The sequence below is a fragment of the Oncorhynchus tshawytscha genome, linkage group LG30, assembly GCF_018296145.1.
Source record: "Oncorhynchus tshawytscha isolate Ot180627B linkage group LG30, Otsh_v2.0, whole genome shotgun sequence".
NCBI lineage: Eukaryota > Metazoa > Chordata > Actinopteri > Salmoniformes > Salmonidae > Oncorhynchus > Oncorhynchus tshawytscha.
The window spans coordinates 19,940,203-19,964,918 of NC_056458.1; the positions used below are offsets into that span (position 1 = coordinate 19,940,203).

Here is a 24,716-nt window from a genome sequence, read left to right on the forward strand (position 1 = left end):
GATAAGCAATTCAGGGTAACACTTTCCCCCGGGTACTTTAGGGTAGAATGGTTTCATATTGCCATATAAACATATTTATAGCACCTATGAATTAAGATGCAGTCTATAGAACATTATGGAGCTGTATAGTAAAGTAACAAGGCACAAGATGCTATGATATATTATGAATAAATCACAGATCACCTTCCTGCTTTATTATAAAGTTCCCTAATGCTGACAGCATCTACAATATCATGTGCTATGAATCTATGTTAACGATTTACATTGAATGTGTACCATTAAGCATACATTACACATCTATACACACATCATAAACATTGCATTATAGCTACATAGAGCATTATGAAAATGTAATTAATATTTTTATAGTAGTATAAAAATGTTGTGTTCCAAAAACACTGTGAATGTTCTGATTGGAGAGTGAGCAGAGTGGAGGAGTTAGCTGGGCTTGATAAGGTGATGCCATAATATCAACAAAGACATTTTAAATAAGACGGTCTATGTAGCTATGATGCAATGTTGCCATGTTTTTTATGTTTATAGATATGCAATGTAACCTACAGGGCCTTCAGAAAGTATTCAGACCCCTTGACTTTTTCCACATTTTGTTACATTACAGCCTTATTCAAAAATGTATTAAAATATATATTTTTCCTCAACAATCTACACACAATACCCCATAATGACAAAGCAAAAACAGTTTTTTTTGGTGCTAATTTATAAAAAATAAAAAAACGTAAATATTATATTTACATAAGTATACAGACCCTTTACTCAGTACTTTGCTGAAGCACCTTTGGCAGCGATTACCACCTTGACTCTTCTTGGGTATGATGATACAAGTTTGGCATACCTGTATTTGGGAAGTTTCTCCCATTCTTCTCTACAGATACTCTCAAGCTCTGTCAGATTGAATTGGGAGCGTTGCTACACAGCTATTTTCAGGTGTCTCCAGAGATGTTTGATCGGGTTAAAGTCCGGGGTCTGGCTGGGCCACTCAAGGACATTCAGAGCCTTGTCCCGAAGCCACTCCTGTGTCTTGGCTGTGTACTTAGGGTCGTTGTCCTGTTGGAAGGTGAACCTTCGCCCCAGTCTGAGGTCCTGAGCAGGTTTTCTTCAAGGATCTCTCTGAACTTTGCTCCGTTCATCTTTCCCCCGATCCTGACTAGTCTCCCAGTCCCTGCCTCTGAAAAACATCCCCATAAGGCTCTAATGTAACAAAATGTGGAAAAAGTCAAGGGGTCAATACTTTCCGAAGGCACTGTATGATTTGTAATATAGCCTAGAATGAATGTACATATTTTTTTATTCAAGGCATACAATACAGTAAGTTTTATATTATTCAATTCTCAGAAACAGGCCTTCAGCACCATTGCATTTTGCAATCCTAGTGCATCCTTTCTACGAGTTTCAGTAATGTTTTCAAATGACTCGTACATGATACACATATTATATGAAAAATAATAACAATTTGTCCATTGTCAATTTCTTTAGGTTAAATAAAAAGTTGAAGGTGAACTCTAAACAAAGACTCAAGCTGAGTAGATCATTAGGTTCACTAAATCATATAACCTTGGCTTCTACTTACTGTATTTACCAATGGACCAAAGCCATGTTTAGTCTTGTTTTTTCCTTTTAACTGAAAAACAGAAATAAAGAGTCACTTTCTTATGTCATAATCATAATAGTTTTCGCTGGAATGGGAACTTCAACAATTCTAAGTCATGTTTCCCTGACAGTAACAGCCAAAGGCAACATGGCCTACACAGGAGTGACCTGGAAAGTAAAGCTGCAATTATCAATAACTGTCAATAATGGCCTTGGTTAGTCGGCTAAATACTTGATTTGTTTTGCTAAAGATATACAAACATGTTCCTAATCCTTCTTCTGTTGAGTGTGACAAGTATTGAGCGATTTCAGTGCCAACAGAAATGTTTTGGAATTCCATAATTTTGAATTTGTATTAGGATGTAGAATTAGAATTTAATATTTTAGAATTTGTAATGCACAAATTGAATACTTGAATTCAGAAATTGAACTTGTATTTCATGATTTGAAACTGAATTGAATAAATATTGCATTCATTTTTACAATTTTATTTCCAATTGAATTGAATATTCAAATTCAATATTTATATATTCAGTTTCAATATGGTAGATATTGCATTCGTTGTCTGAGTATCAAGTTACAAACTATAATTTCATAAGTTTCTCAAAGTTTCATATATTCAACTTCTCAGATTCAGTATCTAAATTAAGATTGAAAACCAGAGACAACATCCTGATAGAATCAAACACTGTCTGTGGTCAACAGCAGCTTCTGGCGGTTTCTGAAGCCAATGTGGCATGTTTGAATACATTTTCTATACATGAATTTGGCTCTAGCATTTGAACCGTTTCAGATAGAAGTTATTATGACTGTTTATGACCCATTCCTAAAAGCTAAGACTGTAACATGGATGTCCCTTCAATTCCCCTCTATGATGATTACAGGCTGCACAGGACACGTTAAAAGGGAGTGTGATAAAAACCTCAATTTGGCCCCCGTAAGAACATAGTTGAATAGCCCTGTCATTGCACTTCTAAGGATAGCCTTTCCACTCCCTATTTAATCTTGCTCTTGTGATCTACTGGGTTCGAACTGGGTCTCCTGCCTGTCACAAGACTGTGTTAGCCCTTTTTTTATTCACCTTCTCCTCCTCATATGCTGCCCTAGCTTTCAGGTCTCAACTTTTCTCTCAAAATTTTCATGTGGTTTTGGCACAGAGGAAAAAATAGACAGTGACTTTGTTCATATTGTTATTCATTCATATCCTGGAAAAGTGGTTGTCTCTCCATTGACGTCACACTTTGTTGGTCCCATTAGTTCCCAGCATGAGAATTATTAAAGTGTCAATAAGCCCGTCATTCAAAGTATTATAGTAATGGGAATGGAAAAATTATGTAGGTCTACTAGTGTTAAATTGTATGAAATCCATGAGTGATGATTCCTTGGAACATTTTATTTACAAAACAAAAACCTTTAGGCCTACATCAATAGTTGTCACGAGTGCTTCACCCAAGGGTCTAGGGTTTCATTCTAAAACAGGGGTGGGCAAACTTTTTGGCTTGAGGGCTACATCGGGATTTTGAAATTCAACGGAGGGATACATTTTTGGGGGGACCAATTGTTTGTTAAATTTGCGGGGGCCTCCCGAGTGGTACAGCGGTCAAAGGCACCATTGAGGCATCACTACAGACCCGGGTTCGATTCCAGGCTGTGTCACAGCTGGCAGTGACTGGGAGACCCATGAGGCAGTGCACAATTGACCCAGTGTCATCCGGGGTAGGAGAGGGCTTGGCAGGCCGAGATTTCCTTGTCCCATCGCGCCTCTAGCGACTCCTGTGGCGGGCCAGGCGCATGCACGCTGACACGGTTGCCAGGTGTATGGTGTTTCTTCTGACACTTGGTGCGGCTGGCTTTCGGGTTAAGCGGGCATTGTCAAGAAGCAGGGTGGCTTGGCTGGGTCGTGTTTCAGAGGACGCACAGCACTCAACCTTCACCTCTCCCGAGTCCGTACGGGCATTGCAGCAATGGGACAAGACTATAACTACCAATTGGATACCATGAAACTGGGGAGACATTTTTTGTAAATGTCTTGCGGACCGGATTGAAGTGTCCCCCGGTCTAGAATCATGGTTTAGACTGCTCCTACAGTTTTGCTTCGGTACTACAGTTCAACTGACTCCCGGCCCAGAAAGAAATTCCCATAGATGGCCACAAATCAGATTTGAAAATTCCTAATAAGACACCTTTATGTACAGAATATCCATTGAATTATTCCAATAATTGTTGCTGAGGACATTTTTTTCCATCCCTCACAGCCGAAGATAGTCACTGCTCGCGCTGCTCCCTGTTGGCCCGTATAAACTGATGCAAACCGGATATAGACAGTCCATGAATCGGCGAACATGAGTAGATTACCTTGAAAACAACGGACGGACAAATGAACAGTCTCCAGTTAATATTATACCTCAGTGGCTTCACCTGGCCTAAATCCCAAAAGTGCAAGCATAACAATGATTTATATACACTAGATGACTGATAGGGGTGCTGTGTTGAAGCCACCATGACACCACCATCGTAAAAAATATTTTGGAAGCTATAAAAATTCAAATGTATTTAATGTCTACGTTAATTTTTACCACATTTATTATATTACAGATACCTTAATGCATACTTTTAAATTATATTATGTGAGCTAAACATAAATTCCTTAAAGTCAAATTTTTTGAGATTACTAATGTTACTGTCCCCACTACAACAATGTCCATGAAACATTTAATTGAAATACTGTAGAATTCCATTCTGCTCCTAATGGGGAGTGTCAATATGGCCAGCAGGAGGCAAAGCCTCTAATTGACCAATACATCAGCAATCCAGGGTTTATATACCTTATTGAAGCAGAAGCACTGTGGCAGGGCAAGGAAGAGACCTAAACGGGGACTAATAATCAACAATATAACCATGATTATTGCCTTCATATCGTGTGAGTGAAGGGAAGGAAGTCACTCTGATGAAGTTCAACTTCAGTGGACACAACTTTTAGCCATCATTCCACACCACACTACACCTCCCACAATCCCCTTGGTTGGAGGTTGCCCAATACACAAATTACGGGCCAGGGGTTGGTTTGTTGTTGCAGAAGAAAGAGCTAAAGAAACAGTAATAAAATAAAAAGTGAAGATAATATTTCAGGGAAAGTGTCGCATGAGGTAGGTCATGGTAACTAAATGATCGATTATCTGACCTGTCTTTAATGTCTGCTTGATTCAAGTAAATCATTTTCGTTGTTAGCTTAGCTAACGAGCCAATGAGACAAGTTAGCTTGCGTGCTAACTAGCTTGCACTGTTTGAATTTGATAGATTTAACGTTTGCTAAATCAGCTTGCACCGTTTTAGTTTGGACGATGTAATGTTTACTAGCTAACTTATTTTTTTAGCTAGCTAAGTTTGTTTCACACCTAAAATATGGACTATTCTTAAAACTGAACGTATGTACTGTATACTAGCTAAATAACGATCTACCGTTAGATAGCTAACGTGAGTTATTCTAAGTAACGTTAACGATGTGGTTACTATACCATGTTTGGTTTTGTATGTGTTAGCTAGCGTTACCGTTTCAGTATTGTCTGCACAAGAAGGTCACAAGTCTTGAGGCAAAGCGACGTTTCAACCATGACTGGCTAACAACAGATGGCTGGTTAGCTGGCGAGAAATTGAATTCAGAAATGTTTATTTGATAACATTACCTGATAAGGTAGCTAACTGGTTATTCAATATAATGTCACCAATAAAGCCAGTGAACAATCAGTTTACAGACCCGCTGAGCAAAGTGAACCTGTTGCTCTAAACGTTTTCCTGTGTGACTCGTGTTGTGACTGATGTCGACACAGCCAGGTCGCTTGGATGGGTGTGGAACGTTCCAACAGGAATCTGTTCCATAAACTAAGTAAATAACAAGGTTGCCAACAAACAACACATACAAAGTTGTATAGCGGCAGAATAAGATACCGGGTAGGAGTGGGCTATTTATTTAAGTTTTTCACTCACCGTCCACGTTTATTCTGAAAAATGTCTGTCCTCACTCTGGTAGCCCATGGACAAACATTAAGAATAAGCTACGTGGTGAGTTGATGCTTATTCGGCAGCTAATTAGCTAGGTGAATTGATCATGCTACTGTGTATGCGTTGTTTGTTGGCATCCTTGTACTTCACAACGTTTTTGGAAGAGATTCCTGTTGGAACTTTCCACAAATTATACCCATCCCGCTTGGTTTGCCTCCCTGATGTGAATAAATATAGGCTGTATAACATGACATGCGCCTTTTAATATAATGAGACATGGAGCAAAGTGACCCTGCTGCTCTCTCTAACAGCTTTCCTGTGTGGTGTTGCTGGGTGTTACCCTCCCTGCCATGAGAGCTGACCAGGTCCCCAGCCACCCCTCCTTCTGCAGTTGATGGATCTGCAGCTGGTCTGGAGATGACAGACAGCATCAGGGCCTTCCTCCGCAATGTTGCGACGGTCAGACAACAACACAACACACCCTGTCAATCCACAAACAAGTGATAGGCCAACACATAGGGTTAAAGGACTTTACAGCTATGACATTGAATCATGAGGATGTGTACCAACTACCAAGTTCTGTATAGATCCATTGGGAACTATGTTTTTAGTTCAATTGAAGCCATCCAGTGCCCCATTTAGCATTTTTCCTGGTTAATTAGTGCGTTTTTACACAAGACAAGTGAAATGTTTTGAGAAAATGTAAGCTTTTTATTTTTGTCTTGTTTTCTCTAGTCTAAAGGAAGTAGAGCAAACGTTGCTTTGGGGCAAAATCATAGTAGCCTACATTTAGAGGCTTAACCAAATGTTTACCTTTGTGTTGTTTACCTTGAACCTTATCATCTTGCTTCCAGATGGCTAGTGATCCCCTCCACAAAAGCAGAACAAAGATTAGCCTTGTTTTTAAAATTAATTTATGTTTTTATTTCAACTGTGCTACTATGTAACCAAGTGTGTTAAAGCACATGCTACATGACTTAAATTATATAAAAATACATTTTGTATTTAAAACACTACTATTGAACTTTTCAACCCACCAAGTCTAAGTGTGATGTGTTAATTTCCTTTAAGTAATTTACCCCAGTCATATTTTCTGTGTGTCCTAACAGGGGATTAAGGACTCCATTTTGGGGATTGGAACTATCTCCAAGCTGGATGCCCGCATCCAGCAGAAAAGGGAGGAGCAGCGGAGGAGGAGAGCCAGCGGGGCCCTGGCTCAGAGACGGGCCCAGAGTGAGGAACGCAAACAGGAGAGGTAGGCACTGGCACGTAGGGCTGCAATACCCTATTCACACTGCCAAGCTGGGCTGTCCTGGTCATGTATCCACCACTGTTTCTGTAACTGTGAAAGGGTGATGGGAAAAGAGAATGTCAGAGGCAGCACACTTCTGTTCAGGTTGGCACAATATTGTGGGTATAAAAAAGGGTATACATGTTACATATCATAAAAGTCTACTGCTTGAAAGACACTGATATTTTGCTATTTTATTTACATTTCTCCCTCTCTAACCTGATACGCTATTTCTAGTTGTGAAAGGTTCATATTAGGGGCTCAATTAAATCCCTAACGCAGAAGTTCAGCGCTATTGCGCGATTGATATCCAATTGAGCCGACATATGCAGTGTTTTCTGTGAATGCAGTCTCCGCTAATGTGTGAATATGGCCTTTAAATTGCTCTATAGCACTGAACTTTCGCGATACAGATTGAGTTGTGCACTAAGAGTTATGAGTAAAGCCCTATAATATGGATCCTTGTATGCTGTCCAGTGTCCACGATAGGCCAAGGCCTATACCTTTTTGTGCCTATTATTGACAATGGTGGGTGACAATGTGTTGTCATATTCTTTCTTTCAGTGAACCCAAATTAGCCAGTAGGATTTTTCAGTGCTGTGCCTGGAATGGGGGAGTGTTCTGGGTAAATAATAACACTTTTCAATATTTTTAAACCATTTGATAAATGTATATCATGCAAATACTGTATTTTTATGATGGGCAAATACTGTATGTAATACTACGTAGACATTGTTTGTGTTAGTAATCCCCCCTCCGATTCCCTTTGCAGCTCAGTCTGTTCCTCTTCTACCGGGTGTTTATTCCACTGCTGCAGACTCTGACAGCAATAATCATTGGTATGTGTGCCTGCCAGGAACAGTGGGGCGGGTTTACTCCATTATCACATGCTTCATAGTGATTTGTTAAGAACAGTGGTCAAATCTGTCACTCAAAGAGCCATTTCCTGCCAGGTGACCCCTCTCTCCATGGCAACGTCTGGTCCTGGCTGGAGTTCATATTGACCTCCGTGTTCAGTGCTCTCTGGGTGCTCCCTCTGTTTGTGCTCAGCAAGATAGTCAACGCCATCTGGTTCCAGGTGAGGCCTCTGTTAGTTAGGACACAGACGATGATAGATATGTTTTGTGGTTGTTGTAACAAGGGTGCTGGTCAGGGAGAACTGATGCACAGTTGGCACAGGAGAGCACTAGTTGTGTATACTTTTAGTCTAAACGACACCCCCCAGCTGTGCTCTGGATATGTGAACTGCCCCCCATCTATCTTCAGAGCTCGTGCTGCTAGGTGACCTAAACTGTGACATGCTTAACACCCCGGCCATTCTACAATCTAAGATTGATGCCCTCAATCTCACACAAATTATCAATGAACCTACCAGGTACAGCCCCAACGCCATGAACACGGGCACCCTCATAGATATCAACCAACTTGCCCTCTAAATACACCTCTGCTGTTTTCAACCACGATCACTGCCTCATTGCCTGCATCCGTAATGGGTCAGCGGTCAAGCGACCTCCACTCATCACTGTCAAACGCTCCCTGAAACACTTCATCGAGCAGGCCTTTCTAATCGACCTGGCCCGGGTATCCTGGAAGGATATCGACCTCATCCCATCAGTAGAGGATGCCTGGTTATTAAAAAAACAGCTCCCGTGAAATGCAACTTTTTAGGGAGGTTAGAAACCAATACACACAGGCAGTTAGAAAAGCCAAGGCTAGCTTTTTCAAGCAGAAATTTGCTTCCTGCAACACAAACTCAAAAAAGTTCTGGGACATTGTAAAGTCCATGGAGAATAAGAGCACCTCCTCCCAGCTGCCCACTGCACTGAGGATAGGAAACTCTGTCACCACCGATAAATCCACTATAATTGAGAATTTCAACAAGCATTTTTCTACGGCTGGCCATGCTTTCCACTTGGCCACCCCTACCCAGTCAACAGCACTGCACCCCCCACAGCAACTTGCCCAAGCCTTCCCCATTTCTCCTTCTCCCAAATCCAGTCAGCTGATGTTCTGAAAGAGCTGTAAAATCTGGACCCCCACAAATCAGCCGGGCTAGACAATCTTGACCCTTTCTTTCTAAAAATGATCTGCCGAAATTGTTGCAACCCCTATTACTAGCCTGTTCAACCTCTCTTTCGTGTCGTCTGAGATTCCCAAAGATTGGAAAGCAGCTGCGGTCATCCCCCTCTTCAAAGGGGGGGGACTCTCTTGACCCAAACTGCTACAGACCTATATCTATCCTACCCTGCCTTTTCTAAGGTCTTTGAAAGCCAAGTCAACAAACAGATCACCGACCATTTCGAATCCCACCGTACCTTCTCCGCTATATGCAATCTGGTTTCAGAGCTGGTCATGGGTGCACCTCAGCCACGCTCACGGCTCTAACCAATATCTTAACCGCCATCGATAAGAAACAATACTGTGCAGCCGTATTCATTGACCTGGCCAAGGCTTTCGACTCTGTCAATCACCACATCCTCATCGGCAGACTCAACAGCCTTGGTTTCTCAAATGATTGCCTCGCCTGGTTCACCAAATACTTCTCCGACAGAGTTCAGTGTGTCAAACCTGAGGGCCTGTTGTCCGGGCCTCTGGCAGTCTCTATGGGGGTGCCACAGGGTTCAATTCTTGGGCCGACTCTCTTCTCTGTATATATCAATGATGTCGCTCTTGCTCCTTGTGAGTCTCTGATCCACCTCTACGCAGACGACACCATTCTGTGTACTTCTGGCCCTTTGGACACTGTTAACAACCCTCCAGACGAGCTTCAATGCCATACAACTCTCCTTCCGTGGCCTCCAACTGCTCTTAAATACAAGTAAAACTAAATGCATGCTCTTCAACCGATCGCTGCCTGCACCTGCCCGCCCGTCCAGCATCACTACTCTAGATGGTTCTGACTTAGAATATGTGGACAACTACAAATACCTAGGTGTCTGGTTAGACTGTAAACTCTCCTTCCAGACTCACATAAAACATCTCCAATCCAAAGTTAAATCTAGAATTGGCTTCCTATTTCGCAACAAAGCATCCTCCACTCATGCTGCCAAACATACCCTCGTAAAACTGACCATCTTACCGCTCCTCGGCGATGTCATTTACAAAATAGCCTCCAACACCCTACTCAACAAATTGTATGCAGTCTATCACAGTGCCATCCGTTTTGTCACCAAAGCCCCATATACTACCCACCACTGCAACCTGTATGCTTTCGTTGGCTGGCCCTCGCTTCATACTCGTCGCCAAACCCACTGGCTCCATGTCATCTACAAGACCCTGCTAGGTAAAGTCCTGCCTTATTTCTTCTCACTGGTCACCATAGCTGCACCCACCTGTAGCACGCGTTCCAGCAGGTATATCTCAGTTGTCACCCCCAAAGCCAATTCCTCCTTTGGTCGCCTCTCATTCTAGTTCTCTGCTGCCAATCACTGGAACGAACTACAAAAATCTCTGTAACTGGAAACACTTATGTCCCTCACTAGCTTTAAGCACCAGCTGTCAGAGTAGCTCACAGATCGCTGCACCTGTAAATAGCCCAAACAACTTCCTCTTCCCCTACTGTATTTATTTATTTATTTTGCTCCTTTGCATCCCAGTATTTCTACTTTGCACACTCATCTACTGTCAAATCTACCATTCCAGTGTTTTAATTGCTATATTGCTATACTTCGCCACCATGGCCTATTTATTGCCTTTACCTCCCTTATCTCACCTCATTTGCTCACATTGCATATAGACTTATTTTTCTACTGTATTATTTACTGTATGTTTGTTTTACTCTAGGTGTAACTCTGTGTCGAACTGCTTTGCTTTATCTTGGCCAGGTCGCAGTTGTAACTGAGAACTTGTTCTCAACTTGCCAACCTGGCTAAATAAAGGTGAAATAAAATAAATAAAAATTAAATCCTTGGGATGTCCCAACTCTGTCACCCGATATGAAATTGAATACTGTTAGGTAAGGGTTAGGTAAGAGTAAGGTTAGGGTTAGGTAAGAGTTAGGGTTAGGTTTAGTTTTAGGGTAGGGACATCCCAAGGATCCCGGATAGTAGGGCTCCACGATATGGGCATTTTTTTAATATATATTTTTTTTTTTACAATTATTGCAATTTTACAAAACACTTTGGTGAATCATTGAAATCAAACTATTATTTGAATTCTATGGTTGGTGTTGTTTGGAATGACAACTAATGAAAAGGCCTGGTACAGTCGAAGTTGTTGTGACGGGGTAGAAACCTAAGTGTTGGTCAGAGTTTCCCAGGGTACCTTTATTACATTTAAATTGATGGTGTTTTAAAAAAAGATTGGAGCCTCTTGCGATATGGATATTGTACATGTCGATATTGCAATTTGATTAAGTGTGCACCCCTACAGGATAGCACTAACCATACCTGTTATCATAATCCAATTTAATGAATAATGGGAAAGGGGGATACCTAGTCAGTTGCAGAACTGAATGCATTCAACCGAATTATGGTCTCTGTTGACAATATAGTTTCCAGCAATGCTCGGGATAGAGTAGTGGCTTTGATCCAGTTGAATGTCTCACAGTAGTTAAGAATTTCCCTTGTGTTATTGCTATCTATATTCTCTTCCAGTCTTGAATATTATTGCCTGAGGATCTTGTGAGACGTTAACATGTGTTACACAGTAAAACAGGAGGTTAACGCGTCCTCTGGTTGTCTGCTGTAGGACATAGCTGACCTGGCCTTCGAGGTGTCTGGTCGGAAAGCCCAGCCCTTCCCCAGCGTCAGTAAGATCATCGCTGACATGATCTTCAACCTCCTCCTCCAGGCTCTCTTCCTCATTCAGGTAGTACAGCAGTTGACATTCCCATGTGTCAAGTTCATGAAGACTCACTATCAATCATGATCTCACTATCTGTCAAGAGGGTTCTCTAAGGTTATGTTGTAATTAAAACCTACAGGGGTCTTCGGGTTCAACACTGAGAGCTGGGATCCATTACCTTCAATGGTTTCTAGTTAGTAATCAACATATTATCTCATCTCGTCTTTGTTGTGGTCCTCTAGGGTATGGTTGTGAGTCTCTTCCCCATCGACGCTATTGGACAGATGGTCAGCCTTCTCCACATGTCTCTGCTCTACTCCCTCTACTGCTTTGAGTATCGCTGGTTCAACCATGGTGAGCCTCCTTTCTACTCAAAGATGTATTTCTTGTCAAAGTATTATACTCATTTTAGGTAATAGGAACTGATTAAAATCTCAACCCATTTGTGACCTTTTCATCCAAGGCATTGAGATGCACCAACGGCTGTCCAACATTGAGAGGAACTGGCCCTACTACTTTGGCTTTGGTCTCCCCATGGCTCTGTTGACTGCCCTCCCCTCTTCATATATAATCAGGTAATGCCACGAATGTCTTCTCTCTGTCTCTCTTTCAAGCCATGCAGACAATATGCAGACTTTCAGTCCTACTAATATCCCAAATCATTTTAATGATCGATTAAAATCATACTATTTTTTTTCTGCAATAGTGGCTGTCTGTTCTCCATCCTCTTCCCTCTGTTCATTATCAGCGCTAACGAGGCCAAAACCCCAACAAAGCTATAGTGAGTATGGTGCACTGCACGCCCTAATAATGACCTGTGATCAAACTGATTCACTTGTGTGAAAAGAGCCAGTGAAATCTTCCCTGCTCGCTCACTCTTTTCTTCCCCCCGTATCTTCCATACACAGCCACTTCCAGCTGCGCCTCTTCTCTCTGGTTGTGCTGATTAGCAACAAGTTGTTCCACAAGACGGTCCACCTGCAGTCCTCCCTGAACTCGTCCATCTCCGCTGAGAAGCTGCCTACCTCTCCCCAAGCCTCTCCTGCCCGCCAGAGACCCTGTCCACCCAGTGATGGCCACTGGGGGAGGGGGACGACGACAAGGGAGCAGCTCTGCTCAGTAAACCAATGGAGCAGTTGATTCTGTCTGTGGAAGGATCTCTCTTATCAGGACAGGAGGAGGAGGTTTGGTTTAAAGCTAGGTTTTATTGTGATTTTAACGATTTTACTATGGCCAATTTCATATTATTTTGGAGCACAGGTCAGGTGTGTTTTTAATGTGAATGACATGTAAGGAGATTTAACTGCTGTGTGCCTCACTCAAACACACAGGATTCTTATATCTTATTCTCATTAAAATGTTTGTTTTAATAGTTTTTTTATGTATGATGTGCCATTTTAGTGCTTTAAATTCAGCAAAAGCAATCATATACATTGTTTTTCTTCATTTGTTTTTGTTCTGCTCTTTTTGATTGCTACTCCAATGTTGTCCATGTTTTGCTTGTTTATTCTGTTTATCACCCCGTGGCTGATCCCAGACTGCTTTGTATAAAACTCTTGATATGGAAGAGAAAAAGGAAAAGGGTTACATTTTTGCCAAGACTCATGTTATGTTACTCTACATTTTGAATGACAGACAGAGCTTTAGACACTGGTCACACGATCCTTGGTATTCCTTTGTTTGAGGAATCAGCACAGGGATGCAGCCAGTGACTAGATGTTCATCAAAGCGTGTGTGACTAAAATAAGCCCCTTCTCCATTGAAGGGGGTGACATGTTTGCGATGTTCAAAAGTGGAGCACAAGAGTTGTGACATGTACATTTTTCTGTGTTGCAAGTGACATTCCTTTCACACTGATGGGACGTTGTCTTGTTAATAAATAGCTGTTTCTCTGTAAAGCCGGGGCGTCACTGATACTCCTCTGGCCAGAAACCCAGGAATAATCTTGTGTGGTGAAAACAAAGGGATACTTTTTTTTTTATTCATATAAGTGCTTTCTTTAGACTAATTGTAATTTGTACACTTTCAGCATGGGAGCTGGTCTAAACATCCCACAAAAAAGAGCATCCTTAATTAATCCAAATATATCACTGGTTGTTGTGTGTAAAGTAAGGCTAGCTGTTTTGAAGAAGCTGTTTTCTATAGTTGTGTATTAGACAGACAGGTGAAGCTGTATGACTCTGCTGCTTGGTCAGATCAGATGACACTGCCAAACTGCTTTATCTACTACTTTGTTCGACTCACTTCTGCTTCGATCAATTGTACACAGAACACTGCAGTGTAGGTACTTGGAAGATGTCACTGAGCTCTGTTCTGACTGATTTTCTCTTGAAGGAAGAAAGGAAGGTGTATAGTGCATACCTTAACAGATGGGAGAAGCCCTCTGTGTTTATGTTCCCCTTTGAGCAGTGGCAAATCCAAACGGGCTGTGAGGGATTTTTGACATGATACCTCTTGGCTCTGAATGTTCAACCAAAACCTTAACATGGGGGTTACCATCAAGCTTTTACCTAATCTTATCTAATAGGTTGGGGGGGGCAGTATGTAATAATTGTAAGTGCATAGTATTTATGTATCCAGATTGATATATGTGAGTGAGATTTTGTAAAAGTATTATGCCTAATTTCAATAAAATTGGTCAGTATACACTACATCTAATTGGAAGTCATCTTGATTGACAATTATTTAAGTCTAAAATATTCTATTGTAAGCTGCTAAATGTTTCCAACGTGGATATTTTATTTAAAACATCTCAACATTTGTAAAATAATTCACAAAATGTTGGTGTTATATTAATGTCCAAATGTAGGTGATACTTTACTGCATAACTGGTTGGAAACTAAGAGATATTTAACAATGTTAAAAACAAAAACAAATATGGGTGTCGCTTTTTATACTGCCAGACCAATTTAATCAAGAAGGGGATTCGCAGATTAATGTTCGATTTTGAGAAAGCGGTCCTCCCTCACTGCTTTTTCCCGTTCACGTCACTGGCCATAGCCCGGTACATCGCAGTTCAGCTTAATCGAACTCCCTCAATATATTTCCTCAGCATTAAGGACACGTCACTGGAAGGAACAGCGATTTATCCGGCCTGTTTGAATGATAGCTCATTAACGAATCAGGAATGAGATAGTTTCCTGAGGGCCGACGCAAGACCAATAAACACGTTGCATAGCTTAGTTGGGTGGGATTCAGCGGCACACAAGGTTGTGTGTGAGAAAAGTGTATGTAACAGGAACGGAGTGGGTAAGTGCCGCTCAAAATAGCTGGCAAATCAACATATTCAACGAGATAGATAATTGAAATGCTACGTGGTTCTGTTTGTATGCATATTCTGAAATTGTGTAATTTTGAGAGTAAGTGGAAGACGAGTTTATGTTCGTTCATACAGCTAAAGTTAGCTAGCATGTAAAAATAAGGCACAGCCCAGATTCCATTCAACTCGAGCCGTCTTTTTTATAGGAACGTAAAACTCACCAGATGGCTAACCATTTATTACGTTTAGGACAATGCATGCATGCAGATTATTTGCTAGAAAATTAGCTACATTAACGACATTCGCTAGCTACTTGCAATGAACTTGACAATTCCTTAATGTCAGCTATTTAGCAGAATTTCTCCATTACCGATGTTGCCATGTCTATACCATTAATAGCCTGGGTTAATTAATTTGGTTGGTCAAGGCAGAGAAATAACTATGAATGTCAATACAAGGAAAGTTTGCAGCCTAGACGGAGTTGCATCCATTTCCTGGTTTGATTCCTCTCGCCACATCCAACCTGGCGGTGCGCGTGTCCTTATCTGGTTGGAACAGAGTTGGGCACGTCTTTAAACCCAGTCAGTGATTTCATTTGGCAAATAGTGTTAGTATTGTGTGTCAGGGGAGAAGCTCCAGGTGGTATCAGATTTTAAGTACCTCGGCAGCATACTTGATTCCAACCTCTTTTAAAAAGCATGTGAAAAAAGGTAATTCAAATAACCAAATTCAACCTAGCTATTTTCTGATTTATACGAAATTGTTTGACTACATTGGTAGCAAAACTGTACTTCAAATCTATGATACTCCCCCACTTAACATACTGCTTGACTAGTTGGGCCCAAGCTTGCTGTACAACATTAAGACCTATTCAGTCTGTCTACAAACAGGCTCTCAAAGTGCTTGATAGGAAGCCCAATAGCCATCATCACTGTTACATCCTGAGAAAGCATGAGCTCCTGAGTTGGGAAAATCTTGTGCAATACACCGACGCATGTCTTTTATTCAAGTTCCTAAATGGCCTGGCTCCCCCTCAACTCAGTATTTTTGTTAAACAGAAAACCCAAACAAATGGCAGCAGATCCACAAGGTCTCCCATGAGAGGTGACTGTGTAGTTCCCTTAAGGAAAATCACCTTTAGTAAATCTGCTTTCTCTGTGAGGGCTTCCCATGTCTGGAATACACTGCCATCAGAGACTCATAACTGCACCACATATCACACTTTCACAAAATGCTTGAAGACATGGCTTAAGGTCAATCAGATTTGTGAACATGGTCCCTAGCTGTATGTTGCCGCTTTCCATGTCTGTAGCTTGTGAGGTGTGGAAACACTTTGTTGCTTTTATGAAATTTGTCTTGCTACTTTTTGTTCTATGTTGCTATTGTCTATATTGTAATTGTTTTTAATAACCTGCCCAGGGACTGTGGTTGAAAATTAGCCGGCTGGCTAAAACTGGCACTTTTGATTAATGTGCACTGTCCCTGTAAAAAATAAAATCAACTCAATAAACTCAAATATAGACATGGGTTAATATATCATGTGATGTATTTAACATACGTCAAGTGAGTTTTTCAGCAAACACAGTAGTAGAACTTACCTGCCCTGAGTTTGTAGACTGAAGCACCATGTTTACAAAACCCAGAAATGTAACAAAGAATAATTTTTATTGAACAGATTTGCCTCATGACCGAGTTACTGATCAAGCTACTAAAAAACTGAATGACTGCTGCTCTGACTCATGTACAAGCAAGGCAATTGTGGAAAGGTGCTTGCTGCCTCACACCTACACGGTTCATTTAGATTTTCTTCCCAACAGGTACTAAGGGATAAGCTAAGTTATCCCTCCCTGCTTGAAGATGACGAAGTTGGGCTTCTTGCGGCTATCCTATGAAAAACAGGATACGCTGCTGAAGCTGCTCATCCTGTCTATGGCTGCAATCCTCTGTAAGAACACACACTTTACATCCTTTTCTGTTACTCTACACTTATAGTATTTATTATTATTATTGAAGGCTGTTGTCACCTGACTCTGACATGAGTAGAGATGATTTAGACTTGCTCTTTATTTCCCCCTTATCCCCAGCCTTTTCCACCAGGCTTTTCTCTGTGTTGAGGTTTGAGAGTGTCATCCATGAGTTTGATCCGTAAGTCCACTACCTTATTTTATGATTCAAATTGATGCCAGTTTACTCTTAAAATTCAAATGGTGTTCAAATCCCTTGCATGCTTTGTTTCTTCATCGTCAGGTACTTCAACTACCGGACAACACGTTTCTTGGTAGAGGAGGGATTCTACAACTTTCATAACTGGTTTGATGACCGGGCATGGTACCCTCTGGGGAGGATCATCGGTGGCACCATTTACCCAGGTAGGTGGGACGACCTGTTCAACACAAGACTGTACTTGAAGTTATTGGGTGACTATCTAAACATTAGAATGTTCCACTAAAAGAGACTGTCCTGTGTTAAGGTGGCTTTGGGTCATCAACTCTTGTCACCTTTTTCCCCCCTCTGTCATAAAGATCCTTTCTGTGGTTGTGTTGGCCTTGTCCACACATTCTTCGGCAACGGCAAGCTTACACTGATAGAAGCTACTTGCCCTTTGTTAACTCTTTCTATTCTGTCCGGGTTCCCCCAGGCCATTTTGTGTACTTCATTGAGGTAGGCAGCTTCGTCGTGTGGACTTGTCCTGTGGTAACTCTTTGTCCTGCCCTGTCCCCCAGGCCTGATGATCACATCTGCTGCCCTGTACCACGTCTTGAACTTCTTCCACATCACCATCGACATCCGTAACGTCTGTGTTTTCCTGGCTCCCCTTTTCTCCTCCTTCACTGCCATTGTCACCTACCACTTTACCAAGGAGCTCAAGGTAGGTTGCAGCACATCAGGTAGAAAGTGTAAAGAAACAAAGGTAACCTACAAACTGAAAATGCTCAAGTGCTCTGAGATGTACTTGTTTCCATGGTTTTCAAATCAACGGTCTACTTCTTGTAGGATGCAGGTGCTGGGCTCTTGGCTGCCGCCATGATAGCAGTGGTACCTGGCTACATTTCCCGTTCTGTTGCTGGCTCCTATGACAATGAAGGTACAGAACATGCCTCTTCCCCACAGACATGCCCCTCTAAAAGACTTGGCCCTTGTTGTGATCTTTAATATATCTTCTTGTTTTTCTGTCCAGGTATTGCTATATTTTGCATGCTGCTGACATACTACATGTGGATCAAGGCAGTCAATACAGGCTCCATCTACTGGTCCTCCATGTGTGCCCTGGCTTACTTTTATATGGTGAGACTAATGCCTCTAAAATAAAGGAAAATATAAGGAACTTAGAAACTGAAAATTACAGTAACTTGGTCCCTGCTAAAGGTTGACACTGCTCTTATGAGGCTTATCTGAAGGAGACTTACCATGGCTGCGTTTAAGATTAAGGAAAAATAGCAAACAACATTGTTACACTATATAGCAAAAAAACGTTAAACCAAATGAACACAACCCTTATGTCTTTGTCTGCAGGTGTCCTCCTGGGGTGGCTATGTGTTCCTGATCAACCTCATCCCCCTCCACGTGCTTGTCCTCATGCTCACCGGCCGCTTCTCCCACCGTATTTACGTGGCCTACTGCACTGTCTACTGCCTGGGAACCATCCTCTCCATGCAGATCTCTTTCGTCGGCTTTCAGGTAAACACTTACCTGTATTCTCTCCCTTCCAACGCATACACAGCTGCTGTCCAGATGTTGCTCTGGACATGCAGTTAGACTGCATGTTATCTTGTGACTACAACATGGGTCCATAAATATTATGGCCCAGTATGATTTTTCAAAATAATGATTATATATCCTATTATCACAAGTGTTTGCCATTGGAGGGATTTTGGGATATTACACTCACTCCGTTCACCTCCTTGTCTCCATTGAAGCCTGTGCAGTCGTCTGAGCACATGGCAGCATTCGGGGTCTTTGGCCTGTGTCAGATCCATGCCTTTGTGGACTACCTGCGCAGCAAGCTGAACACTCAACAGTTTGAGGTCCTCTTCAAGAGCGTAATCTCCCTGGTGGGCTTTGTCCTGCTTTCTGTGGGCACCGTGCTCATGCTGACCGGTAAGAAACTCGCCAAGGATCCGCACAGGAAAATGCACTCAATCGAGTACAGCTTAAGTATTTGAACTCTGGGCCAGAGCAATGTCTCTACTCGGTAATGTAGGCTTCTATTTACAGACCTGTATAGTTGTTCAAAGCCTGTTTGTTCTTGATGATTAACATATACACTGAACAAAAATATAAATGCAACAATTGAAAAGATTTTACTGAGTTACAGTTCATATAAGAAAATCAGTCAACTGAAATAAATAAATTAGGCCTGAACATGGATTTCACATGACTGGGAATACAGAATATCCATCTGTTGGTCAGACGCCTTAACAAAAAAGGTAGGGGCGTGGATCAGAACTAGTATCTGGTGTGACTTCCATTTACCTCATGCAGCGAGACACGTCTCCTTTGCATAGAGTAAATCAGGCTGTTGGTTGTGGCCTGTGAAATGTTGTCCACTTCTCTTCAATGCCTGTGCGAAGTTGCTGGAAATGTCGGCCCAGAGCATCCCAAACATGCTTCACGGGTGGCATATCTGAGTATGCGGGGACATTTTCAGCTTCCAGGAATTGTGTACAGATCCTTGCGACATGGGGCTGTGCATCATCATGCTGAAACATGAGGGGATGGCGGTGGATGACTGGCACAATGTGCCTCAGGATCTTGTCACAGTATCTCTGTGCATTCAAATTGACATAGATAAAATGCAATTGTGTTCATTGTCTGTCGCTTATGCCTGCCCATACCATAACCCAACCGCCACCATGCAGCACTCTGTTTACAACGTTGACATCAGTGAACTGCTCACCCACACAACGCCATACAAGCTGTCTGCGATCTGCCCAGTACAGTTGAAATCGCTCTTCATCCGTGAAGAGCACACTTCTCCAGCATGCCATTGAAGGTGAGCATTAGCCCACTGAAGTCGATTTACGACGCCAAACCGCAGTTAGGCCAAGACCCTGGTGAGGATGACGAGCAAACAGATGAGCTTCCCTGAGACTGTTTCTGATAGTTTGTGCAGAAATTCTTTGGTTGTGCAAACCCACAATTTTATCAGCTGTCTGGGTAGCTGGTCGCAAAATATCCCGCAGTTGAAGCAGCTGGCTGTGGAGGTCCTGGTGTGGTTACACATGGTTGTGAGGCCTACTGCCCATTTCTTTAAAATGCGGCGGTGGCTTATGGTAGAGAAATTAACATTTACTTCTCTGGCAACAGCTCTGGTGGACATTCCTGCAGTCAGCATACCAGTTGCATGCTCCCTCAACTTGAGACATCTGTGGCATTGAATTGTGTGGCACAACTGCACCTTTTTAGTGGCCTTTTATTGTCCCCAAGACAAGGTGCACCTGTGTAATGATCATGCTGTTAAGTCAGCTTGTTGATATGCCACAGCTGTCAGGTGGATGGATTATCTTGGCAAAGGAGAAATGCTCCCTAACAGGGATGTAAATACATTTGGTGCTTATGGAAAATGTCTGGGATCATTTATTTCAGCTCATGAAACATGGGACCAAGACTTGGTTATTCCTAGATCAAAACATTCTCTAAATGTGAGGTCCTGCAGATTAAAAAGTATTTTAGGAACATAGATGTGGTTAAAGATAAAACGCATAACCCTATACCTAATAAATATCAGAACCAAGTCATTTGGTAGTGCCTTGTTCATTTGTCTCGACTTGATTGTGGTGTTTCTCAGGGAAGATCTCCCCCTGGACGGGTCGTTTTTACTCGCTGCTGGACCCGTCCTATGCCAAGAACAACATCCCCATCATCGCCTCTGTGTCTGAGCACCAGCCCACCACCTGGTCCTCCTACTACTTTGACCTGCAGCTGCTTGTCTTCATGTTCCCAGGTAAACCCACTCAACCAGTCTGAAATGGTTTTTGCTGGTGAAATGACACAGCAGAGTGATGTTTAGGTAACTGGATTGATCAGAATACTGTTGAGACAAAGGTACAAATCACACGTAAAGAAAAACATTGCGACGATTTAATGAACCTGCTTTTCTTCCTACTGACAGTGGGTCTGTATTACTGCTTCAACAACTTGTCTGATGCCAGGATCTTCATCATTATGTACGGAGTCACCAGCATGTACTTCTCAGCTGTCATGGTAAGTCGGCCTGCAGAGTAGCTCTTGGATGAGAGGAATATTTGAAATGTGTAGTGTCTAATATGCCAATATTTACTTTTGTAGTAGGAATTGCACATAGTACCTGTTAGTGCTCCCCTAGGCTCCATCCATCCATAATATTTATGCAGTCTGGCAACGCTTGATTAGTTTTCCCCTATTGTATGTTGTGCAAGCAGATGAGCTCCCAGAAAGAGACTATGTAGCAAGTTCTGTTCAACTGATTTGGCTGCTTCTCTCCTCAGGTGCGTCTGATGCTGGTCCTGGCCCCAGTCATGTGCATCCTGTCAGGCATTGGTGTGTCCCAGGTCCTCACCACCTATATGAAGAACCTGGATATCAGTCGGCCAGACAAGAAGAGCAAGAAGCAGCAGGACTCCACCTACCCCATCAAGAACGAGGTAAGCGAGGAAGGATACATCAAGGCATCATGATGCAATATTGGCCCCCAGATATCACTGTTCAATAAATGGTTGTTAATGTCACCTAAATGCAGCTTTGGCATGTAGCCATTTGATACTGGATATCATTCCAACTGATGAAGTCAGGGCATGCATTTGATAAGGGTGATCTTGGCCTGGTCCAGTTACAACCCTTAAGCACTATAGATCTGAAAGTAGTATTAGGTCCCTGATATCCTGTACCATTTTGTCCACCAGGTGGCCAGCGGGATGATTCTGGTCATGACCTTCTTCCTCATCACCTACACCTTCCACTCCACCTGGGTGACCAGCGAGGCCTACTCCTCCCCCTCCATCGTCCTGTCAGCCCGCGGCGGAGACGGCAGCCGCATCATCTTTGATGACTTCAGAGAGGCCTACTACTGGCTCCGCCACAACACCCCAGAGGATGCTAAAGTGATGTCATGGTGGGATTACGGCTATCAGATAACAGCCATGGCTAATCGAACAATTCTAGTGGACAACAACACATGGAACAACACGCACATCTCCAGAGTTGGCCAGGTGAAGTGTTTATTTTTTTCTTCTCTGTATTGATTCCTTTACATGGGACTGACATGTGGCAATCCTATCATCTTAATGTGTGGTTGATACCCGTGACTTCTGAACTATATATGAACTGTGTGTGTCTGTTGACCGGTAGGCTATGGCGTCCACCGAGGAGAAGGCCTATGAGATCATGCGAGAGCTGGATGTCAGCTACGTCCTGGTCATTTTTGGTGGACTGACGGGATACTCCTCAGACGGTAAGTCTACAATGCCAGTGGAAACTCTCAATGCCAATCACTCTTGGATTATTACAGCTTCTTATTATTACACCTTCTTAACATATCTGTTTCAGATTAAGTTGTCATTGCCACATTCATGAATCAGATCAGTGGTAAATGCATTTATTGGTTTCATTTTTGATAAGATGAAAATGCATTGAATTTAAGCTTTTGTTTTCAATTTAAATGCATCTTATTTTTAAGGTTAATTCGATTTTGGGGGTGGGGTCGCAATAAATAATTGCGGAAAACATGGGGTCCCCAGAAATTCTGGTGGTAAAACTTTGAATACAACTGCATTAGATAGTCTTTAACTTAAAAATATAACTCATGCTTTGGGTCTGCCAACACATCTCTCTCTGTGCAGACATTAACAAGTTTCTGTGGATGGTGCGCATTGGGGGCAGTACAGACACAGGGAAGCACATCAAAGAGCACGACTACTACACCCCCACTGGAGAGTTTCGTGTGGACCGTGAGGGCTCCCCTGTCCTGCTCAACTGCCTTATGTACAAGATGTGCTACTACCGCTTCGGCCAGGTCTACACAGAGGCCAGTGAGTAACCCTGCCTTATTATGACACTGTGGGTGTCAAGCTTCTATTCATCTTGGCCCTAGTCCTGATGTTCTAATCTTTGTTCCAGAGCGTCCCCCTGGCTATGATCGAGTGAGAAATGCTGAGATCGGCAACAAGGACTTTGAGCTGGATGTGCTGGAGGAGGCCTACACTACAGAGCACTGGCTGGTCAGGATATACAAGGTATATATCCTCCTTGCTATGGTCTTCTACTCCTCTGTATTTATTCAGTCACCTGTAGAGTACCAGACCAATCCAGACTGAATCACTACCGGCCGTGATTGGGAGTCCTATAGGGCGGCACACAATTAGCCCAGCGTCATCCGGGTTTGGCCGGTGTAGGCCGTCATTGTAAATAAGAATGTTCTTAACTGGCTTGCCTAGTTAAATAAAAAATAATTCCAGAGGTTTATTTTTTTAAACATTACATGTAGACTCTACATGAAAAAGTTGCGATGTGGGAGTATAAATTCTATTTCCTTATTTGATACCAAGGAGTCAAAATATTTTATTTTTTATGATTTATTAACAGTCTTTTTTTTTTTCTTTTTTACCTTCAGGTGAAAGACCTGGATAACCGAGGGCTGTCACGGACGTAAAGCCCGCTGACCCATCAGCGTTCATAAACCCCTTTTAGCACTGAGAAAGCCTTCCCCTGTGGTCTGCAGATGAGTGTGAAATTAGACTTTTTATTTTTTTCATTTTTTTTATTTTAATTTTTTATATTGTACTTTTGTTGGGAATTGCAGTTTTTTTTTTTTTTTTTTTACCAATGTGGCGTTTCTCATCTGGGAATGGCAGGAGGTGGTGTTTAATAATGTCCAATCAAATGTCAAATTATTTCTGCAATCAATGGCCAAAATAACAATATTGTCAGTCGGTGAGCTTTGATTTTAATAATGTGGTCAATAAAAGCGGGATAAATGTGACTGGCATGTTGTCCGTCTAGTTTTGAATTTGCGTTGTATTTACATTACCATGCAATCTTTGGCAGATAAGTTTTTCCCAAGAGCTTTGAGTCAAGATTTGGCAACCATGCAACTCTTAAAAAATATATATATGATTTTGCTTGCTGAATACCAAATGCATACAATAAGCAATCATGGGAGATGGTATGATTTGAACTGGGGGAAAAAGTGGGTGGGTACTACTGTGTATGTACATACACCTTAGCCAAATACATTTAAACTCAGTTTTTCACAATTCCTGACACTTAAATCCTAGTAAAAATGCACTGTTTTAAGTCAGTTAGGATCACGCCTTTTAAGAATGTGAAATGTCAGAATAATAGTACAATGATTTATTATTTCTTTCATCACATTCCCATGGGTCAGAAGTTTACATACACTCAGTATTTTGGTATCATTGCCTTTAAATTGTTTAACTTGGGTCAAATGTTTTGGGTAGCCTTCCACAAGCTTCCCACAATAAGTTGGGTGAATTTTGGCCCATTCCTCCTGACTTGGCTGGTGTAACTGAGTCAGGTTTGTAGGCCTCCTTGCTCGCACACACTTTTTAGTTCTGCCCACATTTTCTATGGGATTGAGGTCAGGGCTTTGTGATGGCCACTCCAATAGCTTAGCCACAACTTTGGAGCCTTGGGGTCATTGTCCATTTGGAAGACCCATTTGCGACCAAGCTTTAACTTCCTGACATGTCTTGATGTTGCTTCAATATATCCACATCATTTTCGTTCCTCATGATGCCATCTATTGTATGAAGTGCACCAGTCCCTCCTGCAGCAAGG

General features: G+C 42.1%; 2 protein-coding genes across 2 annotated transcripts; both read left to right on the plus strand.

Moving 5' to 3' along the window:
• The first annotated feature begins 4,609 nt into the window (after positions 1–4,609).
• On the plus strand, positions 4,610–14,336 carry LOC112233372 (etoposide-induced protein 2.4 homolog). The gene is made up of 11 exons (XM_024400949.2): positions 4,610–4,754; positions 5,919–6,066; positions 6,717–6,862; positions 7,463–7,523; positions 7,671–7,737; positions 7,852–7,976; positions 11,588–11,707; positions 11,926–12,037; positions 12,147–12,258; positions 12,390–12,464; positions 12,592–14,336. Exons 2-11 carry the CDS (start codon positions 6,025–6,027, stop codon positions 12,821–12,823), a joined length of 1,092 nt encoding a protein of 363 aa, XP_024256717.2. The 5' UTR covers positions 4,610–4,754; positions 5,919–6,024; the 3' UTR covers positions 12,824–14,336.
• Positions 14,337–14,829: 493 nt separating this feature from the next.
• On the plus strand, positions 14,830–23,898 carry LOC112245091 (dolichyl-diphosphooligosaccharide--protein glycosyltransferase subunit STT3A). Its single transcript, XM_024413036.2, has 17 exons — positions 14,830–14,932; positions 16,760–16,887; positions 17,027–17,087; positions 17,190–17,311; positions 17,666–17,811; positions 17,937–18,027; positions 18,121–18,227; positions 18,456–18,620; positions 18,860–19,040; positions 20,731–20,886; positions 21,055–21,146; positions 21,410–21,565; positions 21,824–22,129; positions 22,269–22,371; positions 22,760–22,948; positions 23,037–23,152; positions 23,530–23,898. The coding sequence occupies exons 2-17, from the start codon at positions 16,800–16,802 to the stop codon at positions 23,566–23,568; spliced, it is 2,118 nt and encodes a 705-aa protein (XP_024268804.1). The 5' UTR covers positions 14,830–14,932; positions 16,760–16,799; the 3' UTR covers positions 23,569–23,898.
• The last annotated feature ends 818 nt before the right edge of the window (positions 23,899–24,716 follow it).

Bases quoted from the DNA above. Each gene is read 5' to 3' on its own strand.
- LOC112233372 (XM_024400949.2), top strand. From the start codon at position 6,025: ATGACAGACAGCATCAGGGCCTTCCTCCGCAATGTTGCGACG. The intron at 12,038-12,146 runs GTGAGCCTCCTT...TTTTCATCCAAG, and splicing joins GTATCGCTGGTTCAACCATG to GCATTGAGATGCACCAACGG. The intron at 12,259-12,389 runs GTAATGCCACGA...TTTCTGCAATAG, and splicing joins CCCTCTTCATATATAATCAG to TGGCTGTCTGTTCTCCATCC.
- LOC112245091 (XM_024413036.2), top strand. From the start codon at position 16,800: ATGACGAAGTTGGGCTTCTTGCGGCTATCCTATGAAAAACAGGATACG. The intron at 16,888-17,026 runs GTAAGAACACAC...CCTTATCCCCAG, and splicing joins GTCTATGGCTGCAATCCTCT to CCTTTTCCACCAGGCTTTTC. The intron at 19,041-20,730 runs GTAAGAAACTCG...GGTGTTTCTCAG, and splicing joins CACCGTGCTCATGCTGACCG to GGAAGATCTCCCCCTGGACG.